This window comes from Epinephelus fuscoguttatus, linkage group LG6 (assembly GCF_011397635.1).
Source record: "Epinephelus fuscoguttatus linkage group LG6, E.fuscoguttatus.final_Chr_v1".
NCBI lineage: Eukaryota > Metazoa > Chordata > Actinopteri > Perciformes > Serranidae > Epinephelus > Epinephelus fuscoguttatus.
This window is the reverse complement of record NC_064757.1, coordinates 12774378-12797235: the sequence shown is the minus strand read 5'-3', so window position 1 is coordinate 12797235 and position 22858 is coordinate 12774378. Positions and strand designations below refer to the sequence as shown.

The window sequence follows — 22858 nt, the reverse complement described above, 5'->3', positions numbered from 1 at the left end:
TGTGGCCCTCTCGATTAAGAGACTGTCACAGATAATAGCCAACGGGAGGCTTGAGGGAAATACATGTACACACACACAGACACACAGACACACACACCTACACCTACACACACACACACACACACACACACACATGCAGGCATTGCAAGCAGCAGGCATATCATCACACTCGCCTCTCGCGGCGTCAGGGACCAGTGTCGGCTAATCCCTCAATCCTGTAGCCTGGTTTTTCTGAAAAACCGTCTCGACATGCGCTCCCTCTCTCTCTCTCACTTTTTTTCACATCAGCTGTCGCTATGCTGCAGCTAATAGCTAATCAAGCCCGCAGCCCAATTGGCACTATGAGCGCATGTCTGCCAAGGGCCCTGTTGAGTTTGTGCTGTGAAGCACGACAAGCGGGGATGACTGCACTTGGCTCAGGAAGTGTGCGTGTGTGTATCTCTGTGTGTTTGTGTATATCAATTTGTGAGTGTGTTACCAATGTGTGTGTGTCCATGCGTGTGTCCGGGCTCAGCCTCCCTGCTTGCCAGCAGAGAAGCCCTGAGTCCGCTGTTGTCGCACTGTCAGTTGCCACAGTCACTATCCACATTCACTCTGCCGCTGCAGTGATCTGAATGGTAAGTAGTTGAGTCTCTCTCCATTCATGAGATGGGCTGCATTCAAATTCCCATTGCCTGGAATCCACTGTCAGATCTGTGTTATTCAGGATTACGACTCTGAGGGCTGGCTGATTTCAGATCCGTGCCAAAACAGGACACCTGCATATGGGCCCGATGGCTACTGACTGGAGATATTAATTAAGTCGTGCGTACGTAGACGTTTCCTTTGATGCATGAAGATGGATCTCAGCATGCAAATCAAGTCCTTAATTGAAACTCAGCTGAAGTCTGGCCAGATGGCAGGTTGTTTTGTGCCACCATACCTAATGCCAGTACCTGTCCCTGTCTGCTGCCATGGCCTGTAAGCTCTCATCTCTTCAACAAATGCTGTGTGCAACTCCCCTTAACACACACACACACACACACACACACACACACACACAGACATACACCTACATACACACTCACTCACAGTAGGGGAATAGGAACAAAGACTGTGTACCTGAATGAATTCCCTTTGCCACATCAAGAGAATACCATACTACTGTAAGTGGGCATAATAACAGGAACACTATATGCTGTATAAGCTACTGCAATACAACAACACTGCAAAAAAGAAAAAAAAAACAGCTTAAAGCTTAGCTTATAAGGTTTAATTTACATATGTAGATTCTGTGTCATGAAGGTGATTATTCAACACTACTGTCATTTTTAAAGCTGGCGAGTGTGCTCTTCTCTTGGTTGTTGTTATTTTGTGCCAAAAAACTGTGAACACATGAGAGGATAAACTTTCTGAAGAAAATGGAAATGTACACGCATGTTAAAAATGCAATGTAGTAACACTGTAAATGGGTGAAAATGGGTGAAAATGTCTGAATGTGGTAACTGTTTACATCTGAGATATTGAATGGGAGATGCAGCTCAATGGGACAGTTGGCCACAAAATCAAAAACGCATATTTCTCCTCTTGTTGTGCCATTTATTCATTTAAATTCTTTGATGTGAGTTGCAGAGTATTGGAGATATCTGCCTCTTGGATGTCTGCCTTCTCTCAAATATAACGGAACTAGATGGCACTCGGCTTGTGGTGCTCAAAGTGCCAAAACATACATTTGCTAAAGCATTTAAAATCTATAGGAATTTCGATAGGAAGTTGAATTGTCAGTTTTTAGAAGAAGCACTGACAGCAGTTAAACTAGCATTTGAAAAGTAAGTACTGAAAGCAGTTCAACTGTCATTTGAAGCTGAGTAGGAGTTACAAAGAGGTGGAAGACTGATTTCATTGATTGAATTCTACTGGCTGATCCCAATGTCAATATTTTTCAATTAAAAAAATCAATAGGGCCATCTTTGCAGCAATAACAGGAACCTCCATGTCATTTGTACCTGTGCCAATAAAGAGCATGTTGTATTCCCGCGGGTCCAAGCCTTTAACCCGATCCACGGCCAGCCTTGTGAAGTTGACACCCTTGGTGAGCAGCAGGGGGCGAGCCAGAGCTTTGCCCTCCATCAGCGGGTGCTTCTTGGCAAAGTTGAGTGTGGCGTCAGGCAGCTGCAGGGAGCTGTTGTAGCCACTCTCCCTGTCTGAGTTAGTTATACACTGCAGCACAGACAGAGGACGGAGAGATGGAGGGTGGGAAAAGGACACAGGGGAAATGGTGGATGGAAAGAAATGGAGGAAAGGGTGAAGGGAAAAGTGAGAGGGCCAAGAAGGAGAAAGAGGAAGAGGAGGAAACTTTTTAGCTGCAGCTGGCACAGGTTGGCATGGCTTGTTGGCTTTCAGATCATTCCCTCCCTCCCTCCCTCCCTCCCCTTCTCTCCTCTTCTCCATCTTTCTTTCACTCTTGCTTTCACCTCCGCCTACCATCACACCCCTTCCTCTGCTTCCCTTCCTTTCGTCTTGGATCATTACATTCTTAGCTTTTCGTGTTGTGCCAGCTTTTGCTCTTTTCCACTTTCATCACTACAGTACCCCACGCCACTCATTCCTGCCCCCATTATCGCTCCTCAGCCCACTTATCTCTGTTTTTGTGATGCAGTAGTTGACAAAAAAAACCAAGTGCACAAAAACCGTACATTTTAGAATAGTACTTTCTTTTCTTACTTCCTAAAGTTGCCTGAAAACATTTGGATTTACCAAACATCATATATCATATGTGCTAATGCAAGACTCAGTTTCTTACCGATCCAGGCCGTGGAACAGGGACAGCGCCGGTGTAACGCCCCCACCTTTGAGATGCCTCCCTGTACTCTTTGTAGTATCCTTCAAACACCTTCTTCACTTCAGCAATTGGGTACTGGCACACTGCCGACACGTCCACATCACCCCTGAAACATGGCAGCAAGGCACAGAATAACTGATGTGTGGCAGTAAAATTGGAGGGGCAGATTACCTTTCATCCACTTGTGTAAAATGTGACTTTTCAGTAGCAGATAGCTTCTGGATGCAGCACAAGTAAAGCCAGACTAACATGCAAAAATGTGATATACTAAACAGAGCGGAATATGATAAAATATATCAAAATACACACGTCTGATGCATGTTGAAAGCACAGGATATGAACTAAATAATATGTTTACAATTGGGAAGAACTCTAGGTGAGCAGTCGTTCTTGAAAACAACATTTTCACAAATCACAGTGCAGTAAATATGTATAGTAAATATTAACCCTACGGCCTATAGTGTGCTTTATTGAATGAGCTGACATGATTAGATGTGTCGACAGCTCCACTCTTTCTGTGGTGAAGCAAACTGATGTACAAATTGATGTACATGTAATACACCTCCTTGATAGGCTGCTGAAATCAATCAGCTGGTGCTGTGACTCAGGAAATGCATTTCATTTAATGATAAGGTCGGGGGTTTGGGATCTCAATTTTTTTTCCCCAACCCAATTTTAGACCCTAAGTGGGACTGAAATTGGGTACTGACGCATGACCCAGCCATATTAAATCATACTTGTGCTCCTCAACTCACAAATATATTTGATCTCCATGCTCATTCACTGGAATGAACCCATCTTTTTTATTTAGCTCTCAAACTGAAAGACATATAGTCATGAATATGTCAAATTTTGTACCTTAAATCTAGTGGGCAGTAGGCAGTTTAATTTTAACGCCACTGGGCAAAACTCCCATATTAAACTTTGAGCATATTGTAACTGAGGTGGACCAAGACAGAAAACTAGACTTCTGAACCTCTAATTGGCCATCTAGCCCATAATGGGAGACTCTGGTCAATCACAGGTCATTTCATAGAGACGGTGTTCCTATTGGCTGTTCTAAAAATGCAGATAAGTGTGCATATCCTTTCGGTGAAACCTGATTCAGTGGTGGACAATCCTGTAAAGAAAAGCCCTTTTTAGATTGGAATTGTGCAAATTTGCAGGAAAGCCGAATCAGTCTTTTTTCAGCATTGGCAGTATAAAAACAAAATCGGGGAGTGCAGCAAAATGCCGCCTACCTACCTTTGTTTATACAGAATGCACCTTCTTTGGGGCAATGGGGGGCGTGAGCAAGTAACAAAATGTGTAGCTCAGCGTGTGACGTAAACAGTGACGTGGGAGGGAAGCCGCGGCTAGTCAAACGCCAATTCTCTTGTAAATCGGCCCGTTCCTCCCCCCAGTCATCTGACGGTTAATGGCCTCTTTGTTTGCGAGGACAAGCAGGCTGCGCAATTCCTTGTCTCCCCAGTTGCTCATCTTTACAGTGTCTGTCAGGTTTGCTTTTCCCTCTTGCTACTAGCTGCATGCTAATTTCTGCCATCAGCTTTTTCCTGTTTATCCAATGCCAGTGGCTTGCATGTGCAGCGTCATCAACAGCTCTTCCCACAGGTCCCATTGCGGAAGGCCTTGGTCTGTTTAAACTAAAAGGGTTCCGCCAATATGACTACCCTATGAGGCGGAAAATTGGGCACCTCGGATCAACTCGCCAATCCATGCCAGCAAAACGGCCCAACATTCGCGGAAAATCTGGCAGCATAAAAGGGGCTAAAGTTGCTATATCAGCACTGGCAACAACTGACCACACTGCAAAACAACCTAAAAAAGGAAGATGGACTCATCAAAAAGAGAGTCTGAAGACAGTATCAACCGAAGGACTCAGAGATAGACAGAAAATGTTGCTAATAGTTTAACCTTCTGCTAACTGAAGCCAAAGGATTTGGTTTGCTGGAGCCTCGAATCATAGTGTGTCCTCTGCCTCACTCCCTTCAGCTATGGACCACCTTGCCACTCCAGAGCCAGTCAGTGTAAACCCCAGCTCTGGACAACCCAGCCTTTCTGCCTGATCAGCAAACTTTATGTTGCTGCTGTTACACAGGATAGACCAGATGCTGCCACTGGCCACCAGCACACTGTGACACCTGGTGCTCAAGCAGGTTTGTGCTGGCCTAATTTGAGTCGCTGTAGCTGCCGAGGTCTGTCTCTCAAGCTGCTCCCTGCTCTCTGCAAGGAAGCAGTTGACAGTGGTGGGGAGTCAGAGAGACCATGGGGTAGCTAGCTAGCTATTTTTTTCTCATTTGTGGTCTGATGAATGAAATAACAATAAATGAATTAATATATGGGAAACACTGGGTTACTGTATGAAGCGCGTGCATGTGGTGGTGTTTGCCTGGTGGGAGGGGCTTAGGACAGAGAGGGGAGTGGGTGGGGCTGCAGGAGGAGGGTGTATTTTCAAATTTTTTTTCCCTTTTCCAAATTTTTGCCTATCACAGCTTTAAAACAGGACAATAATGTTCTGGATTGGTTCTTTAGCAGGATGACATGCACTCAGGAAGTAGCAAGGTCCCAAATGTACAGTCTTACTGCAGTTATTTGTTTGAACATTCATTAGATACACAGAGTTTGAACTACTGCTGTAACATTGAATTCATATACTGTGATTTGTCCTGTAAGGGAAGTGCTCTTCCAGTCTGGAACAGTACTGTTAATGTGCAGCAGTGCCACGGGTTTTATAAGGTGACATCAAAACGAAAGGACAGCCCTGATGTCTTAGCAAGTTAAAAAAGCTAGCCTATTCAGTCAGATTACGGCTTGAACTCTGAGTCGTCATTTACATAATGTCCAATTATCTTAATGTTATCTCTATCAAAGCCAGGGGGCTTTAAGGAATCCCCAGCGAGTCACGCAGAGAAAAAGGATTGGGCTCTTTTTGTTTTTTTCGAGCGGCAGTGTAGGAACTCTGAATGAAGAAACAAAGCTTGAAGTTCAAAGCTGGTTCACTTTGCGATATGATATCTCAATGAGGAACACAAAAGACTCACATCAAAGGGCATTACCCGCAGACGGAGAAAGTCTCCAACTTTCCTCCCAAAGAAAACCTCCTGCCCTCGCTACTATTTCTTTGTCGATAAGTAACTCATTAACACATTACAGTTCTGTAGTGGTCAGACAAATGCTAGTCTTTACCCCACTAATAATACCACAATCACTTATCAAAACTAAGTCACTATTGTCAACATCCTGCTAATCACCAGATTGTAGTTTAATTATCACTTGAAATGAGTTTTCTCTTCAGAAGAAAAATGTCAGAAAAGTCGATTTGATCCTAAATTAATTTTTTATCAAGCTATAAACAAGGAGCCAGAAACAGTGGACATTAGCAGAGTCTGCTTTCCCTGATCAGTCTCAGAAGTGTTCAAGATATGTAATTTGCTGCTACTATGATGATGAAATAAAGTAGTTGGGTCATGACTCTCAAACTGGAAGGTATAAGATGATGTAAATAATTTGACTCAACCAATGAGTCAATCAACAGCCTATTGATATTTATGATTAAAAGTGTGTAGCACAGGACCTCATTAAATCAGTCTGATTCTGTTTAGCAAATGGTTCACTATCGTCTGAGGCAACATCAAGTCCATGTGGTATTAAATCACCAATAAAACCAATAAAACATGTTCAAGCACACTTGAGTTGTAACCACTCAAAAAAAACTCCCATTACTGTCAGTTAAAGGCCCATTATATTAAAAGCCCAATTACACAGTAAATACCTAATCACATAAAGTACATAATTAGAGCCATCGTATCAGAGTGGCTGGCTGACCCACAACTTTAATAAAAAGCTGAGTGTCTGACATGTTGGCAAAGTGACGCAGTGTCTCGCCCTGACAGCAGATGGCACAAGTACTAATTAACTCGCATTCATCCGAGGACGACACTGAAATTGAGCTGTATCTCTAGTCTGTGTTGCACATCTCTGAGAGTGCTCGCTCCGACTTACCACTGGGCATGGAAGATGCCGTAGAAGGTGGTCCCCCGCCAGTCTGGCCCCGGCAGTGTGAAGACAGCCCTCAGGTTGTTGAAGTATACATGGCGCTCTGGGAGGGAGCACTCCAGACGGGCCTTCTGGAAAGTGGTCCACTTCTTCTGCAGGGTCCTGGTACCACCCAGATCCCCCTGAGAGAGGACGTAACACATCTCATCAATGGCTGATATGGGGCGATTACGTGTGAATTATTTTAAATTATTTCAAAAGCCCCCTTCACTCAAAAATGTTGAGCTACAGTAACTAGTAACTTAAATAAAGCATAACTATTTGTCATATTTGCTGAAACTGTTACGATGTCCTGATTGTAGTACATGAGACATATAATCTGTGAAAAAAATCATGTTCCTCTTGCTCCTCTTAGCGCTGCTGATGGCATTTGCAAGAATCCCCCATGCTTGAATAAAAAAAAAAAACAAAACAAAAGGAAAGGCACCAATCAGAGCCAGGTGGTGCCCCAATGCATGTCAGTCACTGCTCAGGCACTTGCTGTACTGCCAACAACATTGTTCACAGCAAAGACAAGTAAACAGAAGACTGATGATGAATAGCCAACATGATCTCATCCCAAATCGTCAAGTATTGCGCTTGGTCAGTGGACTTTGTGCTACTTATCCTCCTGCATCTGTTGTTGACTACTTACCAGAGCCCTGTCATTCTGCTAGGAGTCTCTTTTGCTCAATTCACTGTACTCAGGGCTCAAATTCAGCTTTTGAAATCGCACATCAGAAAATGTAATATTTTAATTTCAAGAGGTCGAATCAAAACAAATACATTCAGATACATGGCTTTTCAAAGTAAAATATTTCAAGGCTATGATCTCAGTTGTGTTAAGATTTCACTACAAAGTATTCAGTGGCTGTTAGAATTCAAGAGCATGTGTCTCTTATTTGCTTCATTACACACACTGAGAAACATTGAGGTTGACTGAGTGAGAGCATGCAAAAAACAAAACATAAAGCCTATCAGACACATTATTAAAGCATCAAAGCAGAGTCTTTTCTGTTGTTGTAAAACCTGTCTGAAGGCGATCTTTAACTTTACCACTGAAATCTAACGGCACGAACCTGGCCTGGCCAGGTCGGCGAGAGATTCTTTTAAACTGTGTTACTCTCACGTAGCACACATCCAACACAACCTTTGCAATAATGTGGCATTTTTGAAAAAAACAACTTTACAGCAGCTGAAAATCGTGTGTTCCTTGGCTTGTGGTGCTCAAACTTCTCACCTTACTGCAGTGATGTCATAGTGTACTATAGGGTGTGGTTTTGCATCGTGACATCACAGATGCAACCGGGCAAGCTGGTAGTCAGTTACTCTTTAAGCTGACAGCACTTTGCTTTCTTTCGTGCTCTGTTATGTTCCTGCTGTTTATGTTGCATATTTTACCCTTGTTATATTTATCTTTAATAAAATTTTAAAATTTATGGCCTCAATGTCAGCTTTTGCCTGTGGTTTAAAAATTGGCATTGAATATTGATATTTTTAAAGGTGAAATTCCAGTACTGTGACAACACCTACAACTGATGTATGTATTCCGTATACATACTGTGCTGTTGCCATGTTGGAAAACCGCTTAAGGCGCATTTAGACCCTGAGATGTTCAAGGGTACCATTAAAATGCAGGCTAATAATAATATTCAATTATACAATAAGCATTGCATATTGATGAGTGGACCCTTTATATAGTATACCGTGGGCTCAAAAGAGGCCTGTCTGCCAGATACGGCTCACTCCTATCATCCTCAGTGATTGCAGAAGCTGTAAAAAAAAGGAATTAAAAAATGCAAATGCTCATAATACAGCAGTGAGATGCAGACATTGTGCTGCTGCAACGGCAATATCAGCAGGATGAGCTAAATTATTCATTGCTCTGGTACACATCATGTGTGAGCATCTGTTTGTAATTTCATTCAAAGAGCTTTATTGTTCATCACAGTGCAGACATTAAAGGGCACTTCCCATAAAACAGCACATATATTGTACACTTAATTACACACATCTTCTCAGAGTGTTAACAATCTGTCTCTATTTCGCTCAGTTTAAAGGTTACCGGGATGATACGTCTGCATGCATAACTGTGACATGACACAAACCCTTGTTGTGTTAACGAAAAGGTCACTAAAATCATACGAAATAAAACAAACTGTTGTCTTAAGTCTCACCAGTGACTCTCCTCACAATTAGAAGTCCCTCTGATGTCTGGCCATAATCACTGTGGTATATCAAACCTAATCAGTTATCCTAATGAGGCCATTAATTAAGCAAATGAATGCATTAATTACCAAATAGCTCCATGTCAATGTAATTGTCTTCGCATAATACATTGTTAGTAAACTGGTGTTGAGCTGAATTTCAGGGTGGGACAAATTAAGGTCCAGAAAAGCTATTTTCTGTGTGCTTTGTCTTTGTGCTTTATTCTGCCAACTCTATTTTAAAGAGACAGTTCACCCCCAACTCAAAAACACACATCTCCTCTTATGTGTCGTGCTGTTTATTAGTCTAGATTGTTTTGGTGTGAGCTGCTGAGTGTTGGAGATATTAGCTGTAGAGGTGTTAGCAATCTCTCCAATATAATGAAACTAGATGGCACTCAGCTTGTGGTGCTCAAAGACATTTTTTTTGAAAAACTCAACAGTAATGCCTCTTTCCAGATATCTACATCCAGATACTAAAGATAATCCACAGACCTTGTTGTGAGCGGTTTCATGTAGAAACTATTTTCTTTCTACCGAATCACCATGCAGAAGGAAGCATGCATCTACTACTACTTGTTCACCTAGCGCTACTAAGCTAGCTAACGCTACACCTCAGCAAAGAACGCCATTAATGTTTACATTTTGTGCCGTAACAAGCACAAGCTTCTCATACATGAGTAAATGCATGATTCCTCCTGAGTGGTGATACAGCTGGCGGGTGTCGTTCGGTAGTTCCATTGTCTCCAACACTCGGCAACTCACACCGAAACAATCTAGACTGATAAAATTGGAAAATGTGTATTTTTTATTTCAGGGTGAATTGTCCCTTTAAAGCATTATGCCATTTAAGCAGTTCCTTATGCCAAACATACAGGTTGTGAAAAGACTTAAAAGACTAAGGTCTGACACCCTCTCACATCTAAAGACAATGTGATTTTTTTTAGTCACACACTATAAGATTTCGCAAAGACTTGGGATCCTGCAGGGTCACTATTTGTAAGAGTATAACTAGATTCCTTCTGAGATTATTTCCAATCCGGTGGAATATATTATGCCAAACTCCCTTTAAGAAACATGACATATAAACAATTCCTAACGTGTCTGCAACACATAACTCTAGAAACACACAAAAATAAAGCTGTCATTTGTTGACAGCAGTCTTGTTTACAAATTTAAAATTTTGGATTATGTTGCTTGGACTCGCTACAGCCTCTGTTGGTTAGCTGCACTATTTTAGTGGGATGAGACCGTGGGAGTGACAGGCGAACTGTTTCAAAAATTAACATTTCTTAGTAAAATAAGTGGCGATTGGTGGATCAGCTACACGCTGAATTAAACATTGACTCCTGTTCACTTCACAACTCTGCCAGTTTCTCCTCCTTTTTCACATTCTTATGCCTCCCCAGGGGCCCACTCCATGTTTACCGTCTACCCTGTTTGCTGCTTTGTGTTTGGTGCTGGAGAGAGCACAACTATTGGTTGTTGACACTGTCCACATCATGAATTTCAGTACTTGTGTGATCCACGACTAAAAACTCGCAATATTATTAAACATGTTTGAGTTTATCAGAATGTCAAAAACAGACCACCTCGCCATAACCTTACACCAAATGATCGAGATCACAGGACCGCTCACCAACTGAGGTAAAACTTAAAAATTCGTCTGCCAAAGAGAAATCATATAAAAAGGTAGTTTGGTGTAAGGCTAGCATTAGTCTTAAAAAACATCTTTTATTATATGAATCAGATCATGTCTCAAACAGAAAGTATAAAGCGTCTATCATGTTCAACACACCACATTGCACTGCATATGTCTTGGTAGATGGAGGGAACAATGCGGTTTAATTCATATTTGCTGAACGATTAGATGGATGCATACAGTATGGCAATTCAGTGATTACAATATGTGAACGCTCATCTGTCCTCAAGTCAAGATATAAGAAGGGAGATTCATAGATAAAAAAATTGGAGCATTGCCTATCTTTTGAGCCCTCTTGAGAAACTGTGCGTCTAAGTGCTTCTTGTGTTATCTAGAGAGTTGCGTGCTCTCAATTTTGGCAGTTTGTATTCATTGCATAAAAATCCAACTCCAAGCAGAGCAAGTGTTCTGTTCACTTTGCTTTGTAAGTAACGTCAGACTTTTTTTAAGTGTGATTCATCAGATGTACAGCTATTTACTTATAACCGTTGAACAACTCAAGCAGTTGCCTCCTTACATGGGCATCTCCCTGCTGAAGGAGCTGGAGCCCAAAACCGTTAGCGAGTGCTGTCTCTTATTATATTAAGTACTCAGAAACAGCTGCCAAAACAGCTGGAGAAAACAGAAAACAGCTGATTCCCAGCCAAGCATGCATGAAACTATAATTTTGCAGTCACAACTTTTGAGCTCACAAATGTGCCACGTGCACTCTCGAATAGTCACTTGCAGATTGATTACTGTTTGAATAAGTTGGTGCTTTTCCTTGATTTTTGTCATTAATAAACTTTAACAGATTTGCCACACACAGAGTGAGAGTAAGGCAGTTTTAGGATAACTGAATCTGATCAGTTTTGATTATCAGCTGGTGTATTACCTTGCAGACTCGGGCCACTCTGGCCACAGTAAGCTCAGTGTCACAGTCCAGCTCCACTGCTCGCTCGCTGAAGAAGAAGTAGATCTTGTCGTCGTCCCCGTCTTTACTGCCACTGCTCTCCCTCACCAGGGCTGAGCCCACAAAGTCCGGCTCTGCACACACAAACACACACAGGGGAGTGGTATCAAAGAGTGTATTTACACACGACAGTAAAGACATACATCACGACTGAACAAATAGACAGCTGCAGCCTGTAGGTACATTCGGACTGAATCACACCACACAAACACATACAGACACCCAGGCTTGACACCTCCATCTCATTCCCTGCCGCCCCTTCTCACCTCTCTGTCTATTTTCTATCATCACTCTCTCCTTCGCCTCATCTCTCCTCCAGTAATTTCTCGCTTTCTGTCTCTCCAGTGCTCCCTATTAGCGGTACATTTTGTGTTTCTCACGTCCGTCCCGTCTTTCTCAAACTCTCTCTACATCCAGCCCTCATTAGATTGTGAATGATATGTTTTTTAAAAAAGGCAGATACAGACATTTGTTGGACTTCAGCCGCAGGGGGCTTTAAATTCGACTATTTTTAAGCAAAAGGTTTTTTTTTTTTTTAATTACAAGGATACAGTGTTTCCCCAGATGGACTGTTCCTTCAGTGTAAAAGCCTCCGAAGCAGATTTTAAGAGTACATTTCTACACTGAAACCCAGGCCAATTACTGTAAATGTCTTTTAGCTGGTTAGAAGCTACTTAAATTAAGGTGAGGCTAGCTCCATTGGTCTAGGGCTAGTTTTTAATAATAGCTCCGTATCAGCATGAATAATAAACACACACATCGATCCAAATCTTGGCCTCATCTGTATGTTCCTCCTTCCTCCCCCTCCATTCTCTATTCCCATCACCTCTCCCCCTATCGTTTCATCGCCAATCCTAATGTCTGTTCTTTCATCAGGCATTTTTCCTGCTGTGACTTCATCCTCTTCTCTCCCCTTCATTTCTCTCCAAGTGGCTCACTCCTTTCCCCACCCCCACAACCCCCCAAAAGATAACGATCCTTCGCTGTAGCCGGGTCCTGCGCTTCATTTCCTGCAACTCATTTCTTTTTTTTTCTCCTGGTCTTTTGCGTGTTTCTGGTTCTTACTTTTTTAATGAAACTCGCTTAAAAAGAAGCCGCTGTTATCGACCTCTAATGCGATTCATTTGGTTTGGATACATATTTAATTTGTCAGTGTCACAGTGTCTTGAAACAAATCTTAAACCCCAACAGATGCAAAATATTTTAGTTTACTTCAATACGAGTATGGATGAAGAGATACTTTTCTATATATCTTCAAGATATGTAGAAAAGTATCTCTTCACCCTTAAATTAAGACTTAATTTTCTTCTGAAAATAAATTGTACGACTGACAGTTTGCTGAGCCCCTCCCCAACACACACAGTATCTTTGTTAAGTATCTTTTTTTGTTTGTTGCTTTGGAGGTAGCTGCCTTCTTTTATCGCCTTTTCAAAATTAAGACACACACACACACACAAAGAATTCAAGTGTAAGACATGCATTAAACAGCGTGTATATCTACTGTAACATAAGCTACAAACAGTATGCACAGCAGCTAGCCTGTAACTACCTACAGCAGAAAGCTAGCAGTAAGCTAACAGTAGCTATAAACACTACTACTAGCTAGCACAGACATAGAAGGTAGTAGGTAGGAACATATTGTTAGCCACCCGGCCCCCAGGAACTGTGTCGGACTTTGAAGCCAATTTTAAATCGTGGCCAAACCATAGGCTAATAATACCTAGATAAGCCAAGATGGCGCCTTTTCGCTTATCTGGCGCATATGCCCAAAAAATGTCCGTCGTATGTGGCCCACTGAATGTGCACAGTAGTGTTTCTAGTAGATCCTGCTTGGCTTATAGACTTTACATAATGATTTTTAAATCACTTTTGTCAGCTTGAGGAAAGTTTTACAAATATCAAACCTCCATGGATCAAAAAACTGGATGTAATGACAATGATGTATCCAGTTCTCTTTATACATCCACGTTAGCTATCTGCTCCACAAGATAGATTTGCCAAATTCCTTGGTTAATCCCTTTCTTAAAGCCTTTTAGTTTCCATAATTGAGATATATTGTTTGAAAGCACAAAAAATAAGGCAGCGATTTAATCTCTCTGTTGCTTGTCTAAGTATGTTTTAGTAAGCATCCAAATATTAGAACCAAATAACATTTTAATTAATATTATATAATACTAGGGCTGATTTGCTAATATGCAATAGGAGAACAATGCTGTCCTTTATTTCCGTGTCTTCTATATGCACCATTAAGTGGTGAGGACACTGACCTTTCACCTGGGACATGCTTTACCTTTCTTTACCGTAGTCTTTCAGCATTATACCATGCACTGTACGCAGCCAGTAAGTGCAGATTTAAGAGCCTTTTACATTTGTTTTAACACAAGCCAGCTGGAAAGATTAAAAACTCAGCTGGGCTCAGTTTTCAAACAACTCATTAGAGCTGATAAAATCTGCTAACAACAGTCTTCATTTCAGCCAACAGAATCGTCGGTTGTCAGCTAGAAATGAAAATGAAAAGTGAAAATGAAATCGAAGATGGGTCATTCCTGTTATGCAGCAACATTTCCGTCCCCATTAATTACTCCCCCTTATATACATACATATATATATATATATATATATATATATATATATACATTTTTAAATGTCTCTCATATCAATGTCAAATTTCTTAAATTATAGATTAAGGTCTTCTTCACCACAGAAACATTAAATAAGCGGAATTAAAGACTTTTACAGACATTTTTTGATACATGTGCTTGATTCCACCATGTCCCCAGTGCAAAGTAATTACTTTCTACAAAAACTGTAAGACAGAAAACTACTAAATACTCAGATATTCTTTAATTATTTGATAGACTATATATATATTGGAAAGAACTATAAGAATTATATTTATTTTTTACCATTTTCATCATGTGGGAGGTAATTTTCCATCCTGTTAAATGGTAGTTTCTCACCATCCAAGAACAAAAAATTACACTTCCACCGAGATCATTTTTAGGAAGTGACATTGTTTTTGGAGGTAACTCAAAGGAGCACATTAGGGGGAGCATAAATTTTTCGATGCTACGATAAATCTTTTACAGATGTAGACACAGTAGCAGAGTAGGTTGGGGCTGAGCTAACGACTAATTTTGTTATTCTTTCCATCCTTGCTTTCCCTTTTACTCCCCCCTGTCTCTTTTTAGTTGGCAGGTTTACCACTTCTTTCACTTTGTCTTTCTCGTGTCCTCTTTTTCACTTACCATTGAGCCAGGCAGGCAAGTATTCACTCTTCATGCTGTAGTGCTGTAGGCCCAGGTTCCTCAGAATGACTGGCTCTGTACCCAGGAAGTTGTTGAGCGTTGCTGAGTACAGCTCCTTATCTGTACCAACAAAATGCAAGCTTTAGTTTAATTCTGTTCTTCAGCCACAATTGTACAGGCCTGAGAGAATGACATTAGTTCAGTGGGGAGACACAAAGAAGAACAGAGAATGGATGCCTATAGGTTCAGAGAAGCTGTTCACTCTGGAGTGAATGCAGCATGCAAAGTTAAATTGGACTCCTGGACTCTTGGTGCAGTCGCACGGCTACACAACAGATGGGAAATGCTGCAGGAGCAGTTTGTGGAGATTTGATGGACATTTTATGCTTCTGTTAAGGCTGTAAAAACATGGTGCTGTTCACTTTATTGTGCAGACTGCTGAGATGGAACAACGGGAGCTGACTGTGTGTTTGATGTTCATATGAATGTCAGCGCAGTTCCAACTAAGGACTAATGATGCATTTTTGGTTTAAAATGATCCTCAAATGATCGTTACACCCGGTCAGAAACACTTTAAATGTTGAATTTTAAAACTTATATTTTCTTATACTATAAAAAAGTTTGTCCATATAGAAAGTAAGTGAAAATATAGTTGCATTTACATAACGCAAAGTGCAGTGTGTTCTCATACAAACACACACTTTTACTCACCCACTATCAGGCCAGTATGCCCCTTGGCAGGGTCATATGGGCATTTACCCTTGCCATCTTCCAGGGCTGCAGTGTTGAGGGTAAAATAATCCGAGTCCTGCAACACACACAAGCACACAGGAACACTCCATGTGTATTATAACCCACACGACACAGCTGCAAGCTCTGTCTGTCCGTTACGAGGACCATGGCCTCACCCTTCGCCATGTTGTCCTACTGCATCAGTGTCACATGCTGTATATATATACACACACACACACACAAACACTCTTGCATTCGCACATTTAGCTAACACAGCATGGGATACTGTTTTCCATTGCATTTATTTTTATTTTATCACGCAGCGGTCTTAGCCTGAGGTCAGATGGCAGACATCTTAAGTTGACACCTGTCAGCACCGGCTCACAGTAATTTCATCGAAGGAAAAACACACACACACGCACGCACACACGCACGCCCACACACACACACACACACACACACGCTTACCACGTAGGTGCATTTGGGCTGGAAGGCGTAGGTGCCACAGGTGTAGAGGTGTGTGTGGTTGTAGCTCTGCAGGAAACGGATGTAATTGAAGCACTCGGTCTGTGAAGACAAGAGATCACTGTTAGAATTCCATTGTCTTTCTTAACATCATCCTACCAACTGGGGCAGCTCAGACTACAGAGGTATACTTTTTGTCATATCTCACAGGTGCCTTATTCTAACATGTTTTTGTTTTAATAAGTGCTTTTTAAGAAGTACCAATGTGTCCTAATGGTCCTAATTGTGCATGCTATCACAGGATAGAGGCACTCTGTCAGTCAGCTCAAGTCAGTCATTTTGAAGGAGACAAACACAGATGAGCAAACACAGATTTCCTCATGTGCTCTGTCAACACCCAAACACTGCTCGATACTAAAGTAAGATGTTGTTCAAAATCATAAATAGGCCTGCATTCCATCATTTCAGAATAAAATGCTTATGACTATCAAACTGAAGTGATCAATTCAAGGAAAACTCCACTGTGAGCATCCTACGCTCAGCTGGAAAATCTACACAAAACATTGTTTCCTTTGCTCCCAAACACAGACAGGAAGGTAGTAAATGTTTGCTCCTCCTGCCAGTCTCTCCAAAGCCAAATCATGTGCTGTAACTGCCTGTAGTGTGTGGTGTTCATTGTTATATGTAAACACCATTCATTTTATATTATTGCCTGGGTCCAGACCTTTGAAACTCCACCGAGGCGGGAGTTGACTGATTCAGCTGGCACCGTGACATGAAACAGCGGTTTATTGGTTAAAATAAAAACGACCAATAAGCACTGCCAATGAGTGCCAAGGGCAGGACTAACGCCGCTGTCAAGCTGTTGTCAAGCAGTGTGCTGTAACCTGCTATCGAGGCTGTTCTAAATTGACATGTCTTCTTTAAATCGCCCCACATCATAGTTTGTATAACTTTGCTCTGCTCCACTTAAAACCCAGGTACAAAACCGAAAACAGGTATGTTGGCATGGCTTCACATCAGTGTGGAAATAAATTGACGTCAGATTCAGGCGCATGCACTGGTCTTTAGTGATTGGTTTGGGAAAATCTAATCCCCCTCCCCCACGGGAATCTACCAGATCGGATGCAATGCCAGACTGAAGACATGTCATGTAACGAGTTGACAATGCTGTCTGTTATCAGGTTGTTTACATAAACTTCAAATTACATTCATTCAACCTTTATTTTGACAGTGGAGCATACTGAGACCAGGGTCTCTACTTTTGTATTGACAGACAAAAAAACTTTAATTACTGTGGGCTTATTTCAATTATCTTACACTGGGTTCAAAATGACCCTGGTTGGTTTTACTGTACAAATATAAATGTAAACAAATAATGTTTACTTGAAATTGCTGAGACTAAATGATCTCAGATTCAGAGGATGGTACATAAGCGTTTAGATACTTATGTAGATTGCGCTTGGGATAAAAGCTGCCATTTGCATTTAAGAAGAGCAAGGGCACTGAGGGACACATATGAAACAGTAGGTTTAGGTTTCCCATGCCGGAGAATTTGATACAAAAAATACAGTAGTTTATCATTTTTTTAGTTCCCCATTGGTAGTCTTTGTATGTTAAACATGTTGGTAGGATGAGGGTCAGTGCTGCTGTGTCCTCTGTTGAGGTGAACTCTCGGTATGCTCACACATACACCTCGGAGATTTAGTCTTAGTCTAATGCTTCAGTGTCACTTTATATCCTTCTGCACCTGAAATACCTCAATAACCTTGAGACTAGATCACATTTTCTGATATCTTTTTATTAAAAATGTGTGAAATCAGTTGAACAGCCAGCAATTGAAAGGATCTTTTGTCTGTGCCATTTTCTTCTATTTTTTGGACGTACAAATGATTCACAGAAACTTGAAACGCTGAACACTGGCAGCCTCCAGGAATAATGTTTAATTGTTATTTGTTTTGTCTATGATGTCAGTCAAATTAAACACTGTTATAAAAGTGCTCTATTGGGGACATCACTTAATAGTTGATGTAGTGATGTAACCGCATTATCTAAGTAACCTTTAAACTGAACAAAAAAAGCGACAGATTGTTTCCATTCAAAGGATATGTGTGTAATTAACAGTATAATATATGCAGTGTTTTACGGGTAGTGCCCTTTAATGTCTGCGCTGTGATGAACAATAAAGCTCTTTGAATGCAATTGGAAACAGATGCTCACACATGATGCTAGAGGAATGAATAATTCAGGGCATCCACTTGATGTTGCCGTTGCAGCAGCAAAACAATATCTGTATCTCACCGCTGTAATAAGAGCAATATGATTTTTTAAAATTCATTTTTACAGCTCCTGCAATCAGCTTGGATAATCAGAATGAGATGTGTCTGGCAGACGGGCCTGTTTCAGGCATTACACAGAAAGACTAATCATTAAGTATAATGACGGCCAGTGTAAACACCATATGGTTGTTTTCGCATAGTAAGTGAATTCCTGTTGTATATATAACCACATGTAAGTATTCATGGCTCTTTTTGTCACTGGACTTTTTGGGACTGGTCTTTTGCTAGTATTTTTGACTAAAAGTTCTGCACAACTATCCTGATCACAGGCCATCATACTTTATTTTTAGAGCCACATCCAAAACAGATAAATTATCAATTACACATTAAGTTTTAATAACTTTAAAAAACACTAGAGTATTTTTAGAGCTCCTGTTCTACTCATTCCCCAACATGTTTTTCTTTCTTTTTTTTTTCTTGGACTCAATTTTAGTTAAAGTTGTGTTGCTACTACTGCACTCCAGTGAACCATTTCCACTTCTGTTTAAAACCACATCAAAGGTTACTGTTGTGCAATGAGAGAAGTTCTAGCTCCATTTCCAAAAGCTCTGCGTGTTTCTATAAAATATTAAACTCCTTGCAAACGTGCATTATGCAGTTTAAGCAGTGAGTAGCTCTCGCTGCAGCTAAAGTGCCACGCTGGGGCCGGTTCACTGGGCCTCGCTGTATTCATAGATGCACCACAACTGATGGTAAGAACTGGAGGCTCATGAGCCCAGACAATGTGAGAGTTAATGATGAATTATACAGAGTTACTCTTCTGTTAGATATCATCATAAAATATTTGGAAAAAGTGGAACATCATGATGAGATTTAAAAAAAAAATCTGATTAAGGGAATGCTTCTCCGACTATGGTACATCATCATTATAAGAAGCAAAGGTTTATATTAAAGAAATAGTTTCCCGCTGAGATTTAGATTTGATGATTGATACTCCTCTCATGTCTGTCTGTTAAATATTAAGCCTCAGCATCTGTCTTTATCATAGATTCTCTCTGGAGCAGGACTTTGCTCAAGACAAAACACTTCTTGAATCGAACCACCTCAAAAGTTGCTGATCCTAATGCTGTCTGGAAGATGCACTTCACTGTGTGCTAATGTAATGACTGGAAGGTTTCCAGTTTGAAACCCCAGCCTGACTTGACAAAATGTAATTGAGCAAAGTGAAGTGAGTAATGTTGCTCTCATGAGGCTCCATCTTTAAAAACTGCCCTTGAGCAAGGCAGGTAACCCTGATGACTCTGACACTGTCAGCTAAAATCCATGTTACCTGGTTGTTCTTCCCCTTGGCAACGCACTCTCTCTTCTTATCCTGCGGAGCCGGCCAGTCGATCTGGAGAAAAGAAAGAGACAGATGTGATGTGTAAGCAACACGTCTCCAGGAATGATGCTGTCTGCCCATTATGCAAGTATGTTATGTATCAATATATCACTTTCATTCGTTGGCAAACACCATAAAAAATAATGCAGCTATAAATAGATGTGTAAATGACATAATTTCATTTCTTTATAATAAGGTGCACTCAGAGAAACATCATGGCAAAAAATGCAATTTTGTTTAACTTATCCTATAGATTGCACTCTTAACCCCGAGCTGCTGTAACTATAGCAACAACCACAGACTCGCAGAGTTGATAAAATGTTATATTCAAGTATATTTTGGTACTGAAAAATGAACGCTTTGCACATAATGGGCCCTAATGGGAGCAGGCGCATACTTTTCGATCCACCAAACTGGTACAAAGTAGTTTCTGAAAGACCTGAGTACAAAGTTATGCTAGTTCACCTTGAACTAAAGATACAGTTAAGTTAGTTGAAATAGTCCACAGACTGAGCCGCCCAGGTGGTGCAAGGAAAAAAGCACTGCAGAGACTCAGGTTCAGTCCCTGGCAGCGGTGCTTTTGAGTCAGCCCGATCAAACACACTGTTAGTGGTAGGTAGGAAACTGTGAGGTCCTTAGTGCAGCAAAATCCCCTAATGATTATACCATTGTTTAAAGGATCAAAAACAGACTGGCAGGAAAGTGTACCATAATGCACCTGTAGAAAGCACTACCCCTGTGACAAGATTTTCTCCCTCAAAAGGTACAATTCTGCTGTACAGAAATAGCGGAGAAAATAAAGGAAATGTGGACATTCTTCCACACATTATATGTCCATACTTCCCTTATCCGATGACCTTTGCTATTCAGTGTTATTTACAGTAGCTGCTTTTCTTTAATGACTCTGTGACACATGGCTGAACTTTGCTCCGTGGACAGAGGTCCAAAATATGAACTGTTTACTAAGAGGTTTCCACACCATTAGAAATAATTATGCTGGTCATTACAGGCAGGGTGCTGCTGCAGGTTCAGTATTAAACTCTGATTTACTTGACTGGTTTTAAACCAACAGCAATCAAACAATGGGCAATGGCCACGTACTGTACCAGTAGATCGACTACACTTTAAAAACTAGACTTAAAATACTGACTTTTATAGTGGCTTTTTAATACAACATTATTTCAGTGGCAGGTCACATGAAAATCACCTCACCTTACCACTGTCCACTGAATGTCCACATTTAATTCTCACTGTAGAGGTGATAGAGTTATAATGGTTAAGATTTAATAACTGCATTAATCACCGGGATCAGTGGCTGTGAAATATTACCTGCAGGATCTATGGTTTTGAACTAATGCACTCGAGTTTTTAAAGAAAGACAAGATAAAATGAAGCATGGCAACACCAGCAGTTTACTGTTACTTCTAATTTGTTCCCAGGGGAGACTCATTAGTCACAAGTCACTGTCTAATTTACTATCTAATACAAGAAACTCATTCTTCATTTGCTTCACACAGATCAAGTTCTTTTTTTTTTTTTTTTTTTTTTTTTTTTTACAAACAATGTCAGGCAGAAGTAGAAGTCAGGCTGTTTTTCATTCAGTGTTAGTGCTTGCACCTACAAAAAGTAATGCACCATGATTTGTGTATAACCCATGTAATCATGATCAAGTGATCAGTATATAACACATTACTGGGAAGACTGTGATCAAATGACCAATGGGCTGACAGAAGTAAAGAAGGAAGCAATATAAAGAACAAAAGTCGGCACAAGGAGGCAGGCTCGGGTGGTAGATGGGTAAAACAGGCACATGACTTTCCTCAAGGAGCCCGGTGTTTGTGTCCCATGTGAAACCAAGTGATATTTGAGTTATTTTAAGACATGTCATTGCCATGTTTCTTTTCCTAAACCCAACCTATGTAACTTCACATTAAGTACGTTATATAAAGTATCTAACTTTACATTAAGAATATAATGTTAAGTGCATAACTTTATGTTGAATACATTACTTTAATTTCATAACTTTACGCTAAGTATGTATTATGCTAACGCTAAACCTTGTGTCTTTTCTTAAACCTAACATACCTGACTCTACTTGCATAAACCTAACCTATGCAACTTTACTTTAAGTACATTACATTAAGTACATTATGTTAGGTATGTGACTTTACATACGTAGGTAATGTGACAACGCCCAACAAAGTTTCTTTTCCTAAACCTAACCTACATGAATTTACTTGCCATACATACAAATCATTGCATGAGGATACGCTGTACATGTAATAATAGCTCTCAGTGTCGATACCTAATGGCCTACAAAGACAGATCTGCCAAAGGTAAAGAACACTGATGCATGGTACTAATAATAGGCTCTCTTAAGAAAAATAATTGTAGAAAGCTCATAAGCATCTTACATAGTCTGTGAAAAGTAACTATTATGTAGTTTCAGCATTTTGAAAAGTGCTGGTTGAATTTATAATATCTTGTACTGTACAGGATGTATAGAGCAAGAACAGGTGGACATGAACCATTTCAACAACGTGTGCAACACTTTGTATTTTAAAAATGATGAAGTGAAGTGAAACAGTGAGTTACTGTAGTCAAAATTGAATCAGTGGTGTCTGAGTTACCACACGGGATGACTGAGGCAAATTAATAGATGAAATAATGAAAAACAATCATCATGGGAGAGAACACAGCTTAATAATGTAGGAGGAAGCACATCAGACACGGATGGGAGCCGTGTGTCTAAAATATTCTGGGGAAAAAAAAAATCCTTAAAAAATATTCTGAGAAGAAAGACCGGCATAAAAATAATGAAGAAAGACAGCAAGGAAGACAGCAGCAAAGACATAATACAGTCAGAGTTAAAGGAAGACAGGGGGAGGAGGGGTGAGAGAGTGATGGGCAGATGGTGACGGAGGGGATGGTCTATTCCCTCGTCCTTACACTGTCATTTTTCTGTGTTGGCTGCTTCCCTCTACATCACACACTGGGGGCTGACAACAGGTGGTCTTATCATTACTGTAAGACTCC

General features: G+C 40.7%; 1 protein-coding gene across 1 annotated transcript in view; it reads right to left on the bottom strand.

The window, feature by feature from the left end:
• The window catches only part of sema4c (sema domain, immunoglobulin domain (Ig), transmembrane domain (TM) and short cytoplasmic domain, (semaphorin) 4C), a 123266-nt gene that overhangs the window by 12502 nt on the left and 87906 nt on the right, over positions 1-22858 (bottom strand). Inside the window, exons 5-12 of the mRNA XM_049578965.1 lie at positions 19772-19834; positions 16166-16264; positions 15677-15773; positions 14966-15085; positions 11640-11791; positions 6824-6999; positions 2783-2927; positions 1986-2199 (exon numbers count right to left, since the gene is read on the bottom strand). Of these exons, the coding sequence (XP_049434922.1) occupies positions 1986-2199; positions 2783-2927; positions 6824-6999; positions 11640-11791; positions 14966-15085; positions 15677-15773; positions 16166-16264; positions 19772-19834 (1066 nt within the window). The remainder of the gene's footprint in view (positions 1-1985; positions 2200-2782; positions 2928-6823; positions 7000-11639; positions 11792-14965; positions 15086-15676; positions 15774-16165; positions 16265-19771; positions 19835-22858) is intronic.